The sequence below is a fragment of the Equus asinus genome, chromosome 8, assembly GCF_041296235.1.
Source record: "Equus asinus isolate D_3611 breed Donkey chromosome 8, EquAss-T2T_v2, whole genome shotgun sequence".
NCBI classification, from domain to species: Eukaryota; Metazoa; Chordata; class Mammalia; order Perissodactyla; family Equidae; genus Equus; species Equus asinus.
Genome location: NC_091797.1, coordinates 57,888,959 through 57,907,438, shown reverse-complemented (window position 1 = coordinate 57,907,438; position 18,480 = coordinate 57,888,959). Strand labels below are relative to the sequence as shown.

General features: G+C 43.8%; 1 protein-coding gene across 2 annotated transcripts in view; it reads right to left on the bottom strand.

Annotated features, from left to right (window-relative positions):
- The window catches only part of NEDD9 (neural precursor cell expressed, developmentally down-regulated 9), a 179,474-nt gene that overhangs the window by 106,721 nt on the left and 54,273 nt on the right, over positions 1-18,480 (bottom strand). For both annotated transcript variants that reach the window (XM_014844512.3, XM_070515630.1), the window contains exon 2: positions 4,332-4,509. In XM_014844512.3, coding sequence (XP_014699998.1) covers positions 4,332-4,343 — 12 coding nt within the window. In that variant the 5' untranslated portion in view covers positions 4,344-4,509. The remainder of the gene's footprint in view (positions 1-4,331; positions 4,510-18,480) is intronic.

Here is an 18,480-nt window from a genome sequence, read left to right as displayed (position 1 = left end):
TTTCCCACTAAGAGACACTCACCGACCATCCTGCCGGGTGTTTTCTATGTGCCTAGCTTTGGGTCAAATGTTTTAGAGTTCAAATAGGTCCCTCTTTAATCTACTGAGAGACATTATAAGAAATTTCTTAAGAAGATAATGGTAAGTCCTTCCAAATACTTGGGGGACTTCTGTTCACTGTATGGTTGTGGACATGGCATTGCACTGACCAGAGACCCCACCTGAGACTCAGCAATCACTGTGTTGGCTCCTGGAGACCTGGTGACTGGCAGCTCTCCACTGAGTCTCCTCCTGAGATTGTCCTCAGCTGAAAAGAGCCTCTTCGTGCACGTTGTGCATCCTCCGCAGGGCAGCCCACATCCTATGACTGGTCCAGGCAGGGGGATCAAGGCTCATCCTCCTTGCTTCAGTTCCAGACAGTTCAGAAGGACCACCCAGCTTCAGAGAGCCCGTGCGATTAGCTGGGCTCTTTATTGCAACTGCAGTGCAGTCAGTCCATCTCTCCCTCTGCCTAGTCCTGCTTCCTTTGCCACTGGTGGGTGCTCCTGAGTGTGCTCCCCATAAACGTACTGCATGCCAGTCTCCATCTCTCCAGAATTTGCTTCTCTGAAACTCAACCTGTGACGTTATTAAATCAAATTTTCCTTGTAGATAAATTATGCTTATGTTTAGGCAGTGTTATGGAATGAATTGTGTTCCCCTCCAAATTCATATATTGAAGTCCTAACTCCCAGTATCTTAGAATATGACTGTATTTGGAGATAACGTCTTTAAAGAGGTGATTAAAGTTAAATGAGGTCATTGGGGTGGGCCCTAATCCAATAGGACTGGGGTCCTTATGTGAAGAAGGTATTAGGACACAGACACACATGGAGGCATGACCACGTGAGGACACAGGGAGAAGACGGCCATCTACAAGCCGAGGAGAGAAGCCTCAGAAGAAACCAACCCTGCCGACACCCTCATCTGGGACTTCCAGCCTCCAGAACTGTGAGGAAATAAGTTTCTGCTGTCTGAGCCATCCAGATTCTGGTACTCTGTTATGGCAGCCCCAGCAGACTAATAGAGGCAGATCTATGGCCACTTCTTCACTTTACTTCTTATTCTTTCATCTTTACGCTTAAGGAACAACCTCAAAATTTGAACCGGTTCAATTGCCCTTGAGGTATAATGAGGCAAGATAATGACTCTCAGTAGATCGAGTATTCATATTCCCTAAAATGAGTCAGAATAATCCTATTTTTAAAGGGGTGCAAAGGGAGTGTGTGGATTACTCCTCTTCTTTGCATCTCCCTTGCCAGGGCACGTGTCACAAACCTGTGGCAGGAGCAAATATACAGCCTGACCACTATTGTGGACCTGCATTGAACTTGTATTTAATGGGAGAAAAGGACATTTTCAAGTTCTCTCAGTCAGCACTTTTGGGCCCTCTGTGACTTAATAGTTGTCTGGCGGGGCTGGCCCCGCGGCCGAGTGGTTGAGTTTGCACTCTCCGCTGCAGGCGGCCCAGTGTTTCGTTGGTTTGAATCCTAGGCACGGACATGGCACTGCTCATCAAGCCATGCTGGGGCAGCATCCCACATGCCACAACTAGAAGGACCCACAACTAAGAATATACAACTATGTACTGGGGGGCTTTGGGGAGAAAAAGGAAAAAAATAAAAAAATTCTTTAAAAAAAAAAAGATCTTTCTTGCAGGTTTTCCATTTTTCTGAGCCAGCCCCATTATCATCCCCAGCAGTGCACTGGGGCATGTTTAAGTATCAGCTCTCTGAAAAGAAAACAAAACCAAACAGCCCTGATTTGTGGTCTTTGCCGATTTCTGTGGTGTAAATACCCCGGCTCTGGCCATTATCAAGCTCCGTGGGTGGAGTCACTGGGACGCAGGAGCACAGTGGGCTTTGGGGGTGCTGGGACTGGCTGCCTCCAGCGCACCACTGATTCTCACTGAAAGGCACAAGAAGGTCACGCGGTGCTGGCCTCCCAGCAGCCCGCAGACGCCCTTCCAGGTGTGCGTGCGGGCTCTCCACCTTCTCCTCCCCTGGATATTTGCAGTCACCTCAGGACTTGCTGTTGTTGGCTGAATTTTTTGTAAGGGACTTACTTTTAAGAGTATTCAGGAGTTTGGCCCAGGTTTCCCCTAAAGGATTTTTCTGGCCATGCCCTTGCGGTATCTTCATTGTTGCTCCTGGAACCAGAAACTCAGAGCATAAGGGAGCTCAGGAGAACCACCAGGCCTACCCTGAGCCAGGTTACTAATGGCCCATTCTCTCACAAGGCCTCTCCTCACATCTGCTTCTCCCATCTTCCGCCTTCAGTAGTTTCTTTTAGCTGCGTAGACTTCACTTCCTATGTGTTGTAGAACTTCCGGTTTCATTGGAAGTGTCTATTGAGGGCTTAGTATGCCCCAAGCACAATTCTAAGCAATTTACATACTTAACATTCATAACAACCCCTCCAGATAGGTACTATTCTCATCCTCGTTTTATAGATGAAGAAACTGAGGCACAGAGAGGTGAAATAACTTGTTCAAGGTCCTATGACTGGTTAGAGGCAGAGTTGGGATTCCAGTCAGGCAGTAAGGCTTCAGGTCCCTATTTGTAACCAGCACACCGTTCCCAAAAGAGCAGCAGAAATGTGTCCTTAGGAAGCATTGACCACAAGGAATAAGCGCTCCTTTTTATTAGGTGATACTAATAATTGACAAATATTTACATTCTACTTAGTCTAGTATGAAGTTACAGGCAAGTATGTGTGTGTGTGTGTGTGTGTGTGTGAGTAAGTGTGTGCATGGAATATTGAAATAAAGTTCAGCGATAAGAAAAAAAAAACACCTAGAAGTAATGGAATTAATGATCTCAAAGGACCCTTGGACTCTGAACATAGATAATTCTAAAGCAAATTGAAGATTTGAGGTGGTAGAATTGTCTAGTTTTCAGATCTAGAAGATCAAAGTTGAGAATCAACATGTATTTGAACATGTTCATTGTGCACATGTTCACTGCAGAGACTCAAATGGAATGAAATACTGGCTTGCTTTAGAGAATGCTATGTTTTGTGTGTTTTTTTGCTTTGTTTTGTCTCAATTTAGTAAAACTGGCTGAGTAGGTTTAAGAAAATAAAAAGAGATGATTTTTGTTTCACTTTTCATTAAGAAATTAATATTCATGTTGAATGACTTGAGGAATCTCAAATAAATGTAACATGCTCCGGTTTGAATTCATAACTTGGTTTGGTTGACGCCTCTGAAGTGTCCAGTACTATGACAGGTTTTTGTCATAGAATCCTAGGACCAGAAGGGATTTTTAAGAGGTCATTACTTTACTTTAAAACATTACAATGATATGACAATCTAACTGGTTTTTAAAGACTTCCATGGAAATCCTTTTGTTACCATCAAAATGTTCAAAGAAAACATTCATTTTACTTAACTTACAGCCCTTCTCCTGCAAAGGAAACAGAGCCTTATTTGGATTGACGTGTCTGCCCAGCGCTTTCTTATTTGTGTTAATGCTTAGTTTTCCATGTGATACAGACAACAGATTATTGATCTCAATGCATAAGGGAACTAACCATTTTTCTTTTGAGCACATGTTACTTTAAGTGCATTTTCTCATTTCATCTTCAAGATAATCCTCATATCACCATTTTATAAATTCAAAAACAGAGATTCAAAAAGGTCAAGTAACTGGCTCATGGTCGCTCCACTGCTAAGCCCAAGAGCAAGGACATCAATCCAGATATGCCTGACCCCCAACGCAACCCCTGTGCCATGCTGCCTGGCTCCCTTGACGTCAATTAATAACCGCAATTGCATATCACTTCTTCTGCTGAATTTATATAAAACTTTTAAGAAGCCTTGGTTCGATAGGATAATTGACCATTTTAACTCCAACCTGAATCCCAGGCTAAGCTGATTTTCTTGTGGAATGGCTGAATGGAAGAGGAATGGTTTACAGGTAGTGGGCAGACAGAGAGGAATCCATAACCCAGGTGATCAGCTTTGGAATAGTTCAGTGAGTGTAACTTTTACCCTTGCTTGGGCACTAGTCACGCTAGGTGGACTATTCCAGCCATCTCCCAGAAGACCTTCCCCAGAGATTTCTGAATGGAAGAGGATTTCCTGGGGGCATCAGTGCGGCCAAGTAAAAAGATTCACCAAACTGAGCAAAATCTGGTGGCCTAAAATCAACCTTTTAATTTCAAATGTTAGTTTCAATTCTGGGTGAGGATGGAATGCCATTTGTATTACTGTTTCAAAGGAATTCATCTGAGTGGAACTGGACGAAACAGAATCGCACGAAATGTGTGTTTCTTCCATCACTACTCACCCTTGCCCACATTTTCCCAGGTGCTTCTCGCTGTTAAGCCAAGGAATGTTGAAGCTGTAGATCCTGAAAAGGACAATTCCAGTGTTTTAGCCTGCTGACCAGTTTCTTCCTTTTCATAACTACTTAAAGAATGTACGATGTTCTCAGGCCAGTGTGTGACGTCTCCAGCTTCCTGAACCTGAAAAGAGGAATAAAAAATGTGAAACTCTGGCAGAGACTGAGACACTTTTCATCACTTGAAGATTGCATAATGGCAGTTGGAAAAGCCAAATCCATAGTTTCATGAATGGATTCTATCATTCATTCATTCATTCATTCATGTGTGCAATGAAAGAAAGCATTTGTGGAGCTCCAGCTATGCATCAGCTAGAACTTCAAAAATGCATAAAATATGGTCCTGTCCTCAAGGAACCCACAGCCTTGCAGGGCAAACCAAAGCATAGAGTGCCATGAAATGTTACAGGTACTGTGGTAGAAAATGAAGTGGATCTGGTGAGGGCACAAAGGAGGGAGATGGTAAACTTTGGGTGGAGTCTTGAGTGATGGATAGATGTTTGCCGGGAGTTTCTTATCGGGGCAGAATAGTAGAAGTGCGTGGTCCTTCACTGTCTGTAATCTGCAACTTTAGTCCTGTTGATTTCACCTGTTTTTCCACTCCTCCACCCCCACTGCCTCGTGATCCCTCTTTAATCTAAGATGTTGCTGCTTTTACCGTTTTGAAGCCACCAAGCGTGTCTGATTCTACCTCTCATCAGCAGTTTGCGAAGGTCACTAGAACCATATGCTTTTCTTGTTTCCCGAAAATGAGGAAAACTGGTGCTTTGACAATGTGGCTTTTAAACAGCTTAGATGCAAAGCCTAGAATTTGATTTTTCGGGAAAAAAATTGACTGGGCTTTTGGTTGGTTAGTACTGGCCAGTTTTTCATGTCCCTTTCATTTTCTCGCAGCCGTAAAGTTTAGTTTTGGGATGGGGTGTGTGTGTGTGTGTGTGTGTGTATCTTGATGGACCTTAGTAGAAATGCATATTCTTAGAAAAACCCAGATATCTAAGCCACATGGGGCACATGGAAATCTTTCTGAGAACCAGGAATCTGAATCTTTGTAAAAGGAAAGTGTTTTTCCCGTCAAGAATGAAAAATCAAAACTAAATGGATGTTTAAAATGTGGAGCAGAAAAATAAGGATTGCGTCTGGCTCATAGTAGCAGCTCAGCAAACCGTGTAGTGAACGTATCCAGCTGCCCTTCTGGGGAGGAGGAGGATTCCTAGAACTGTTTTCCAAACACAGCATAATTGGGAGTTGGTCTCCTTTTACTTCTGCTAGGATGGGAATAGCTTCCTATAATTTCGGTTTGATAAATACAGTATTTATAGTCTTGGTTAAGAGGGAGAAAGGGAATTTTCCTCTGAGGCACTTGCAGTGGCTAGGCAAGAGGACGTGGGCCCATGACTCATTTGCTCTGCCCGAACCCATCCATGGTCAGCCCAGTATCTCGGCCCCAGATGGGGGAGGAAACCAGCAGTGAGAGTTCCTGTGTTTCCAGCGCTCTGTCCATTTCCCCTTTAGGTATTCTCGCCTTGAGGCAGTTTAACTGCTCAAGGTGTCTGAGCTCAAAGGCAACCCCTCCGAGCTGATTTGTCTACGCGGATCCCATAAACTACAGTACCAGGAATAATATATGTATGTAGATTTCATTAATTCTTTATTGTGAAATGTAACACACATACAAAAACTGTATTAAACAAATGTAGAGCTTAATAAATTGTTATAAATGTAACTGCCACCCAGGTCAAGGCATAGCATCCTGCCAGGACCCCAGAAGTTTTCCAGGTGCCCTTCCAGATGCAACCCCTTTCTTTCCTTTGAAGGCAGTACTGCCCTGAGCCCCGTGCAGGGGGATATGTATTGGGCCTTATGCTTTTGGGCTTCTAGCTCTCCTCCGGCTATGTCCCTTTCCAAGGGAAAAGAAGTGTGTGAGGCCAAGAAACTATGTCCTCCTGGAAGCCACATCTCCCTTTCTAGGCCATGTACCAAGTACCGGGAGAGTGGGACTCCCTGTCCACATGATTCTAGGCCCACTTCCAGGTCTTCCTGGGCCTATTCGTCAGGTCCATCTTCCTGAGGGGTGGCCAAGGGGCGAACATTCCTGGGAGGCTGTGGATGAAGGTTAGACTTTAGGATAGGGACTCCATATACAGGAGCACGAAGGCCCTCAAAGTTCGGGATGGAGCAGAGGGTGGGAGGAGAAGGGGGATGGCCCAAGAGTCTGGGGGCTCGCTCTTCTTTTGTCACATGTTCCAGTGAGAAGCTCTAAGCAATCCAAGAATTCTAAGGTCCAACCTGACCTTCCAGGTTGCCATGAAGATATATTTGTCAAGGTAGGAGAATGGAACCTCTTTTATTTAATAGCTTGTTAACTTACAGCTTTTAAATATTTAGGCAGTGGTTCTCCCCACAAATGTTAGGGGTGAACCTGCCTAAAGGTACCTGTCCTCACTGTTAGGATCCTTCCTCCTTGCCTTTCTTTGTACTTTATCCACTTAGGTCTGCATTCCTATCTACTCCAGTCACTTTTCCCTGGGTTTGAACTCTGAATAAACAGATCACACAATATATATTCTTTTATGTTGGCTTCTTCCACTCAGTATTCTGTTCGTGAAGTTCATCTAGTTGTTGCCTATAGCTATAGTTTGTAATTTTCATTGCTGTATAATATTCCATTGTGTGTATATCCATCTATTTTAATGAACATTAAAAGTTTGAAGAACAATTGAGTTGCCTCCAGTATTGGACCATTATGAATAATACTGCTATGTAGGTCTTATCTGATGCGGGGTCGGTGAGCCGAGGAGTCGAAAGAAAGATTTCTTAGACTCTTAAGATCTGGCAGTAGTGCTCTTTTATTTAGAGAATAGTATAGAATAGCATGGGGACAGGACCCACGGGCAGGCAGAGCCGCTTCTGCTGCCCCCGCTGGCATGGGGACAGGACCCATGGGCAGGCAGAGCTGGTGCGTGGGGACAGGACCCACGGGCAGTTAGAGCTCCTGCTGCTGCCACTTCTGCTGCCCCCGCTGGCATGGGGACAGGACCCATGGGCAGGCAGAGCTGGTGCATGGGGACAGGACCCACGGGCAGTCAGAGCTTCTGCTGCTGCCCCGAGTTGAGGGTTAGGGCTAATTTTATAAGGCATGGGTATGTGGGTCATCTCTTTACAAGACAAAGGAAAGAACATGGAAAAAAGTTAAAGTGGTATCAGTGCAGGTGGGGTCTGGTCAGTGGGTGATCCTATGACTTTTAGACAAGAATCAAATCGGATTAAGTAAAGGTTAGAAAGGTTAGAAGCCACCACCCTAAATCAGTTACATGAGATAGCCAGACAGCAACCAACTTAAGTTCTTGCCTTCCCCATTAAGAGTTTCTAGGGATAAGGTCATCTCTCTTCTTCTTCCTGGTGCAGAGAGGGAGGCACCTTTTACAAATAGAGATTTACCTTACAAATGTAAATGTGTCCCAACAAGGGCAAGTTCCATTCCCCAGAGCCTCCTTCCCTGTCCCTGTTATCAAAAGCAATCAGCCCCAAATAATCCCGATGCCAAAGAGACATATCCTGGGGTGGCCAATTTCAGGTCCCTACAAGGTCATCCCCCCTTCCTTCACAAATGCAAATGTCTCTCAAAAGGGCAAGCAAAATTCCAGTCCTCGGAGCTTGCTTCTCATGTGCAGTTTTAAAAGTAACCAGCCTAAAATCCTCATCATTATCTATCTCTGTTGTGCACATACTCAGGGATGGAATTGCTAAATGATAAATATGCAGATCTTCAACTCTAATAGAAAATACCAAACTCTTTCCAAACTGATTGTACCAATTTATGTTCTCACCAGCAGGGTAGGAGAGTTCCCCTTGCCTCTGACAATGTTTGGTACTTCTTTTTAGTTTTAACCATTCTATAAAAGGGATATTTTTAGTATACTACTAAAAAGTTTCTGGGTTTTTTTCCCTATTATTTATACCTGAAGATACTGAAATGATTATAGTAATTTGGAGTTCCAAGTTGACTGCTAATAACATCAGTAGAGGTATATAATAATAATAACAACAATAATATTTATAAAAATAGCCATTGGGGCTGGCCCAGTGGCGCAGTGGTTGAGTTCCCATGTTTGGCTTTGGCGTCCTGGGGTTTGCTGGTTCAGATCCCGGGTGCAGACATGGTACCACTTGGCAAGCCATGCTGTGGCAGGCATCCCACATATAAAGTACAGGAAGATGGGCACAGATGTTAGCTCAGGGCCAGTCTTCCTCAGCAAAAAGATGAGGATTGGCAGCAGATGTTAGCTCAGGGCTAATTTTCCTCAAATAATAATAATAATAATAATAATAGCCATAGTTTTTATTAGAAATATGGCAGCTAAGAGAAGATCTGTAGTCCTGGAAGATTCATAGACATAAAATCCAAATAAACAGGGTTAGCCCACAGAGAGTTTTAAAATAACACACAGATTAGCAGACTGACCTAGGGGGTGAACCGACGCTCCTGATACACAGTTGGTATTGACCTTATCCTTTCGTAGGGGTACGTTCATCCCCAGAGCATGCTCTGACAGTCATGGCGGCTCTAGGCACAAATTGCTGAATTACCCAGCTGGGGCCAGTCAGGACCACCTTTGAGGAGGAGGTCAGCTGGGGGAGCCCATCAGCTTGCAGCTCGTCAGCATGCCCCATCTGGCAGCCTCTGTTCCTCCAGGAGGCAGCAATAACAATGTGCTCTGGTCAACAGAAAGTAAGCGACGTGTGTAAGCCTCTTCTGCAGAAATAGGCCCAGCCTCCAAACAGCACATTTCCTTCTCCACCTACTTGGGCCACTGAACTTCCTCACTTCACCTTCCTCCTGCTAATATCCTCAACCTCCTTGCCCCTTTGTCATTTTAATGCACCCTCCTGGGCAGAGCTCAGCCCTGGCTGAACTCAACTGTTTACTTTCTCTACATCAATCGCCCAGCTGTTGAGCATTGCTGGAAAAGCCACACACCCTGCAGATGGTGCCTCTATAATCTTACGGTCACCAGTGCCATCTGGGCCCGCGTTACTGTCAGGCAGCCCTTCTCTGTTTCCCTGGTCAGCTCAGCCTCCTATTCTCCCATTTGCGTATTACAATGATAGTAGGTCCTTTTCTGTAGTCACGCATTGGATACCTACTCTAGACTCAGTTGGCTGTTGTCTGTTCTGCACAGGGCTATTTCAAACTATCCAGGCCTAATCACTTTCCATATGACAAGAAAAAATTCTAGAAGCAGCACAATAAAAATAACACAACCACTGAGAAGTCTGTGGTGACTGTGCTCTCCTCAGATCTCTGGTTTTCTTACCGGCCCCTCTACTGAACCCCGATCCCAAACTCCACTGTCAGCATCAGCAGGCAATCTCTCCTCCCACTTCAGGAAGAGAGCTGGAGCCATCTGGAGTGAACTCCCTCAACTTCTCTTATCTACATCTGTAGTGTCGTTTTGCATCCCAACTCATTCCTTTCTCCTCCCCACCTCCTTCTGATGATAAAGGAAGTGTCTCCTCTTGTGCTCAGGCTAATCCCTCTACCTGGCCTCAGTGCCCATCCTCTCTGGTCTTCTCAGGGACATCTCTCTATGCAACCTCTCCCTCTCATGACTTCTTCCCAGCCTTTGTCAAATAGGTTCATGTCTCTCCCTTAAGAACCTGGTGTCATAGGGTTCCTTGGCTTGACTGAGACCTTCATCCCAACAGGGCAGGAAGCAGTGCTATGGGTTGAGTTGTGTCCCTCCCAATTCATATGTTGAAGTCTTAACCTTTAGTATCTCAGAATGTGACCTCATTGGAAATGGGATGACTATTTCCAATAGCAGAGATAATTAGTTAAAATGAGGTCAATCATACTCTCTTTGGATCTCAGTCTCCTCACTGGGGATGTGGAGAGTAGATTGACTATCATTTTTGTGGAGTGCACTTCCCAAATCTGCGGGAATGGAGGTGGCAGGATGGGAGAAGGAGATCAGAAGCGAGAGCTCCGAGCTTGCCACCTCTCCTTTGACCAAAGCAGCTCCAGTTTCAACTGCTTTATATTTTGGAACTCTTGCTAATATTTGGCTTAAAAAAGTGTTCCATTGTTTAAAAAATAAAATAAAAAATTTAAATCTCCTAGCTTAGGCGATATCTCAGATCCTTCCCGACTGCAATAGACTAGGATTATGAGAAAGTTTTACCAGGTAAGGCATATGGGTTTGGTGAACATATAGCACAGATTTTTCTCCAAAAAGCCAGATTTAATAAAATTTATTTCTTTTCAGTAAAAGAAATTTGTTAAAGGACTTACTAATACAATTTAATTTTTAAGCCTTTTAAAGACGTTCATATAAAACATTCACAAATAGAAAAGTAATCTTTTTTGGGACCCTATGTTAGAATTTGGGGTTTAGAAATAAGCTCTGTGTCCACATTCATCTATGACACCCATGTGCAAGCAATCACTTGTTCGTGAATAGGACCTTCAGATGATGAGCTCTTGAAGAGAATAACTGTGGCTGCTCCATCTGTTTCCCCAGGACCTAGCTCAGTATCTGGTATACAGTAGGTGCTGAGTAAATGTTTGTTGCATGAGGATGTATGATGAAGTAGACTGTTTCCCTGGAGCTCTGTGAGAAGTTTTGGTGATAGGAAAGAAAAAGAATTTCTTCCTAAAGGAAGGGGGGGTGGGGTGGAGTCCAGAAACACAGATTAAGAGGGACCGATGCTCTTGGCTTTGGTGTGGGTAAAAAGGGCAGGGCTTATACTTGTAGGTAAGCTATCTCTGTGGGACGAGATAAGCATAGATGAGGAAGGCAACCCTTATGGCTCCCTCCGGTCAGTCTATTTAACTTCCTGGTTTCCTGGTAACCCGTTTCATTTCCGACACTGAGGCTACATTTTCCCCATTTCTCCTTGGATGTTTCCCTAGCCTGGTATCTGATCCCTATATTTAAGGTCCTTGATGGGAAGGGACCTGGGCAGCTACTAAGATAAACCAGGTTCTCCAACCTTCTATATCTTCCATTTGGCCATATGCAACTGGCAATGTGGTAGGATGTTCATGGCAGGAAGACCGGTGGCCTGGAAAGTAGGAGAGCTGGGCTCTAGTCTCAGGTGTGTGACTTTGGGCAACTCAGCCATTTCTACGCCCCAGTTTCCTCATGCATAAGACGAAGGAGTCAGACAAAAAGCTGCCCTCAGTTCTGTATCTTATTTAGGATATCACCCGGATATGTAATTGGTGGGATACCTGTCTCTCTTTCTCTATCTCTGTTTTTCTGTCTATCTCTGACCCTGCCACACCCTATGAAGTTTCTACTTTGCTCGTGCCTTTGAGATAGGGCCTTGGAGGCAATGGTGAAAATGCATTGCTATTTCATTAAAAGGCACAGAAGCTAAGCATTCATCAGTCTTGAACATCATACATTGAATGCATCTATCTGGTGACCCTTTCACCATCTGGATAGTGTCCTGAGGGAACTGGACCTGAGTCAGATTTATGGGCAAAGGTGTCAGAAAGACCCTCATCAGCGGGCCAGGCAAAGTTCTCCCAGAGGAGGATACCAAGAGGAGGAGGAGCAGAGTCCAGGGTCTGAAACCAGCTGGGTTCCCCTGTGGCTCTGCCTAAGGGCACTTCTGGGCCTGGGACTAATGCAGCCAGCAAAGCACACTGGCTGTTCACTATGGCCACTGACAGTACCTGAAATAGAGGCCTCTTGAAACTACACACTCACTAACTTGTCTTCCTTAGTATTTGCGTTTCTGTAGGCTATTAAGACTTACTAAGATGCTGCTTGCCAGCCAATGATGGAGCGCTCCTACCACATTGGGATTTACATAGTTTATTTTGGTAGGTAACTAAGACAGAAAGGCAGGGTTAATTAAACCTTTCATAAAACAGTCCATCAGCCACCTGCTTGCAGAGCAAAAAGTCAGATTTTTGCTGCTCTTTGGCAGAACGATTGTGTTCTTCAGGCTTCTCTTGGGCCCCATTCAGTATTCCAAACAGGTTACCTATGAAAACTCTTCTTAATTATGGTATACATAAATATTTTTTCCATTTGTGTAAAAACAGTAAATAAATACCAGTGATCACATCAGGTCATGCCAAAGAAGAATTTGTTGGGGATTTAATACCCCAATGCATTAGACACACTTGAATTTGGCTACACAATCAAATTGGGTGGATTGGCTCAATTTAACCAGTTAAATGTTGCTTGCATACAGCTTTAAATGACCTTGGTTCTTTCAGAATGATCCCTGGAGGGGACTGGCTCGTAAGTGAATTGCAAATTCTCAGGTATGTTTTAAAGACCTACAAAACAAGCCTTTCCTTTGCTTGAAATGGGTGAGACTCAGACAGAAAGTGAGATGAAACGGGCTATTAGTTCATCTACGTGTACCTCCAAATGTGCACCCTGGAGGCATAGCAACAAAATAATTCATGATTTAACATTTTCTAAAAACAGCAAGATATCTCAACTACAGCCAAAACCCTGACCAAGAAAAAGGGCACGACAACGATCATGAAATAAATGAGTGATAAGTCCTTTAAACCTTTTTGCACTTAGGTAATGTCTTGCTGAGCGCACGGCCCTGGTTCTTTTCCTGGCAAATCTGCCAGCAAATTTTCAGGAATCTCCTGGCAGAAGAGAGGACATTGTTTGCTGCACCTTCCTCTCCTGTAGGGTTCTTGGATGCCGACTATTTACAGGGACTTTCAACTGCCTCCTTCACCCATCTGGTATTAATTTTTATCCCTTCTTCTTTACTAGGCTCTGAGTCATCTCCATCCAGACCTTTAGGTTTCCTGCAGGCTTCCTTCCCTAGATGTGGTGCCCCACCCAGGTAACTCAACTTGCTTTTGTCCATGAGGAAAGGAAAGTCTCGGTCCCCAGTCTCAGAGAATGGGAACATGATTCACTCAATCACCTAAGTAAGAAATGGAGAGATTTTCCTTAGTGCTTCCTGTACTCTCACTCCTCACATCTAAGCAGTAATGGGATCTCGTCATTTCTAGCTCCTTCTGATTTCCGGCTTCCTTCCTCCCTCCCCCATCTCTCCGTCTCAGTTGCTACTGTCTTAGCTCATTGTCACTCCCCTGGACTGTTGTAATTGTCTTCACACTTCATCTTCAAGGCAATGGGGAAGACTTGGAAAAGTTTTAACTGGGAAGTAACTTGATCACATTTCCTAGGCATAAAAATCACACTGAATCTAGTGGATGAATTGGAAAGGTGGCTGGAGTGGAGGTAGAGAGAAATCCATTACAAAGCTGTGCTAGAATCCAGATGACAGATGAGGAGAGTCCAGATTAAGCCCATGACAGAGACAATGAAGAGGAGAGGCAGTGGATATTTAGCAAGTAGAATGGATAGAGCACAGTAATTGATTGGAATTAGAAGGTGAGAGAGAGGAAGTACTTGTAATAAATGTCTCTCAGGTAGAAGGAGATTGGGTGGATGATAATATCATTCTAAGAAAGAGGAACTTCAGAACTGAGTCTGTGAGAGAATGATGAATTTAATAGGACATGTTAAGTTCCAGTTTTCTGTGGAGAATGTCACTTGGGGAGACAATCTGTCAGCAGTTACATATACAAGTCTGATTCAGAGAGAGGTGAATGTAGAAGATACAGATTTTGGAGTCATGAGCTTACAGCTGGTAGTTAAAGCACAGGAATGTATGACATCAGAGGGACAGAGTTTATAAAGTAAGAAAGGAAGGTGGTGGGCCCCTGGAGAATACTGCTCCTGGAGGGCATACAGAGAGGGGGCTGGAGAGGTAGGAGGAAATTCAGGATGCTGTGCTGTCACAGAAAACAAGAGGAAAGAATTTGACGATGAGATTATGGACATTTTTAAGGAAATCAGTTTCAATGGAATGATGGGGACAGACGCCAAATGCCATTGGATTGAACAGTGAATGAGAGATGAGAAATTTCAGACTGTGAGTCTAGACTTCTCTTTCTAGAAACTTTACTATAAGGAAAAGAAGAGAAATGGGAAACAGAAGTGATAACTTGAGAGATCATGGTCTTAGGCCCATGCAGTAATGGCTGGTGCACAAGAAAAGAGAAGGAATGTATGATGATTAATTTTACATGTCCACTTGACTAGGAAGTGGGGTGCCAGATATTTGGTCAAACGTTCTTCTGAGTGTCCCTGTGAGAGTGTTTTTGGATGAGATTAACATTTAAATAAGTAACTGAGTAAAGCAGATTTCTTTCCCTAATGTGGGTGGGCCCTATCCAGTCAGCTGAAGGTCTGAATAGACCCTAAAGGCTGACTCTCTCTGAGTGAGAGAATTCCTCCTGCCTGCATGTCTCTGAACTGGGACCTTGCTTTTTCCTGCTTCCAGACATGAAGTGAGACATTGGCTCCAGGCCTGCCAGCTTTCAGGCCAGTTCCAAACTATACCATTGGTTTTCCTGGTTCATAGGCCTTCAGACTTGGACTGGAACTAAATCATTGGCTCTTCTGGGTCTCCAGCTTTCCAATTCACCCTGCAGATCTTTGGACTTGCCCTTCTCCATAATCAAATGAGCCACTTCCTTATAATAAATCATATATATATATATATATATTTCCATGCTATTGCTTCTGTTTCCAACAGCACAGAATGGAAAAGAGAAGAAAAAATTGGAACTAAGGAATGGAGAGTGAAAGGAAGGTGTGGGATGAACGAGGTCCATGAGAGCCCACGTATTTTGAAAATGTGAGGAAAGGGTGGTGACTGTCTGGCTGTCTGTAATCTCTGATGGCATTGATGACTCATGCATGTTACATAATTAGAATTAGCCTTCAGACTTTGCTGTCTTGAAGTCTCTTGTCTTGTAGAAGTAGGACTTCCTGGCTCGGCTTGTTTTCTTGTTACTTAGGAGCTATTGCTAGCGTAAGGTCATACTTAGAAAATCGAACCCTCAATAGGATTACTCAGAGACTTGGCTGCTTTCTCCCTGGCCATTTTGTCTTTAAGTTGAAACAAGAAACAGGTCACTTTTCTAAAGTGACATTATATATCACTTTGAAATATGCCCTATTGGCCCACCCTGAAATCTGTGGTTTCTCTGACTTATCAAAGTGAATGTTTTAATGTAAAAAAAAAAAACAAAAAACCTGTTTTACTCTAAAAAGTTTCTCTGATAACCCAGTTTTGGAAATGACCCTCCAAATAGAAACAGTAGCAGAGGTAAGAACTTGTCGCGCTCACACCCAATTTGTTCCTGCCACAGGGACGTGACAGCCTCAGAAACCATCAGGGTGATTTAAATGAAAGATTTATTGGGCATTTAGAATTCATTTTGTTCCTATTCCATTTTTGTATAATCTTTTTTGTTATAACATTCAAGTGACAAAGAGAAACCATTTTATTTGGAGTTGTAGCAGATGCCATTTGGAATATCTGCCTAGCTCGAGAAGATTCTCCTGGTTGCTTTGCTCACTCAGAGTGGGTTCCAGTTTGGACAACATGATCATGCTCTCCTGTTCACAGCTGCCTGGACCTAGGGTGGGCACTTGACCCAAGTTCAGAGTCAAAGTCCTCCACACGTGCATTGAGTCCCTCACATGGTCCCTCTCCAAGAGTGACCTTGGGAGCACGGCTGCCTCTCTGCCTCTGTCTGGTACAGTGGGATACATCCCCATCCTTACCATGACCATCTCCCTTCCTTTCTTGCTACCCCCCTTCACCAAGCTAAGTTGAACTATATTTTATTACTTTCAGCCAAAAGAGTCCTAATTTCTTCAGTTATAATGAAAAAATAAAAGTATTCCCTCCTGGGGTTGTAGCATAAACACTCAGGTTTGAGGATGCAGGGGAGGAAGACATTTCCTCTACCCTCTCTGGGTTCTTCTGGCCGGAGAACAAATTAAATTCACATGAGACAGAATAACAGGAGAAAATTAAACAAAGCTTTAGAACATGTATACATGAGAGAGGCTCAGGCAAGCTGAGCAACTTGCCAAAATGGCTGAATCCACCACCTTAAATATCATTTCCAGCTAAAGACAAAGGAAGATCGGGGGCGGGGGGGGGGAGTGGTGGGAGAAGTCAGTTACAGGAGGTTACCAGAAACAGGAATAAGATTATTATGCAGATTTAAGTCCTTGAATTCTGTATTGATAGGAGTTTCTAGAGATAAGGTCTTCCCCCTTCTGGTACAGAGAGGGAGACAACTTTACAGATGGAGATTTCCCTTACAAATGTAAATGTTTCTTAACAAAGGGTAAGCAAGTTCCACTCCTCAGAGCCTCCTTCCCTGTCCCAGTTTATTAAAAGTAACCAGCCCCAAATAATCCTCATGCCAAAGAGACATATCTTGGAGTGGCCAATGCCAGTCCCCCACAAGGATTTCAATGGTCACAGCCGTGGGCTGTGCAATGGGGAACCCAGTGTTCTAATTCAATAGCCACCCATAGTCTCTAACACCTTCCTGATCCCAGGAAAGCCTCAGGATGTTGTCATTACAGGGACTGCCACACTCTCACAGTGTTAGTGAAAGTGTGGTCAGTGCAATGCCTGTGACAGCCAACTTGTCCGACTCTATCAGGATTATACATGCATACACTTGTTGACCCAGCAAGGGCATTTACAGAAGTTTATGCTACAGATATACTTGTACAGGTGCAAAAAAGTATACAGATATACTGGTGCAAAAAGACACAGTGCAAGCTTACTTTGTAAAGCACTGTTGTGACAAATAGAAATGGCCAGCAATAGGATATATTGGAGTATACGAGGAAGCCATTTGGTGTAAACCTAATTCGGCCTGACTTTGTTTTTCCAAAAGGTGCTGATCATGGCCATTGAGCATGCATTGTATATCTGCTTTAGACATTCCCTACAGCAAGAACAAAGGCCCTTGAGATAAAGGCGCAACTTCCCTCCCCCTCCCAATGTTGGCATTTCCTTCAAGATTAAGCATCTTTCCTTAGGCTAGGAACTGATTGCTGCGCTCACCTGTGACCACCCAGCTCAAGACAATAGACTTGCTTCCTGCTGCACCCGCCGAGATAACAGACCCACTACCTGCTGTGTCCATCAAACACTGTGCTGACAGGGCAATCTTGTGACTATTGTAAGAGGCACATTTCAATCATATGCGAAACATCCTCTTTGAGGGTATATAACCACCCTGTATACCCCTGCTTCTTTGGCGTGCTCTGTTCCTTTGTGGAAGGACTCTCCCGGGCCATGGTCCTCACATTTTAGCTCAGAATAAACTCTCCCAAATTTTCATTTATAGATTGGTTATGGATTATTTTCATTGACAGTTGGTAATAGTAAAATATCAGAAACAATCTAAATTTCTATTAATATAGAATTGGTTAAATAAATTACACTAATCCATACAATTAGAGTACTACTATGATGCTGTAAAAAGAATGAATAAGGTCTTTATATATGGAAAGATCTCTAAGATAGACAGTCACATGCCACATAAAGAAGTTTTGGTCAATGATGGACTGCACGTACAACAGTGGTCCCATAAGATCAGTAGCTTACAGCCTTGGTGTGTAGTAGGCTACAACAACTAGGTTTGTGTTGAACACTCGATGATGTTTGCACAATGATGAAATCAACACAGTTCTCAGAATGCATCCCCATTGTCAAGTGCACGCTATTGTAATGGTAAGTGAAAAGAAGAAGGGGCAGAAGAGTGGGTTTTGTAGGCTGTTATCTGGGGGATAACAACATCCATTCAAATTCACATATACATACACATTGAAAAGACTCTGGAAAGAGAAATAAATAAATTAATACCAATAGTTTACTTGTGTGTATGAACATGTGTGTTGCAGGGGGTCGGGCCCAGGAGTGGGCAGCTTAGAAGACAGGAGTAGGGCAGAGAATTTAACCGGAAACCTCCTAAGAGGTTTTAAACACTGTCATACTGTGTGTTGTCAATTCTTCAAAAGAAAGAGTCAGTGGGGTGGGGGGGAGGGGAGAAAAAGGAAGAGGAGAAGGAGGAGAAGGAGAAGGTGGGAGGGAAGAAGGAAGGAAGTCAGGAAGGCAGGAAAGAAAAAATTAAGGGAGGAAGAAGGGGAGAGAGGGAGAAAGAGGGAGGGGAATCATTGGCTATCAACAAAAATGATAGCTTTGGTCAGAA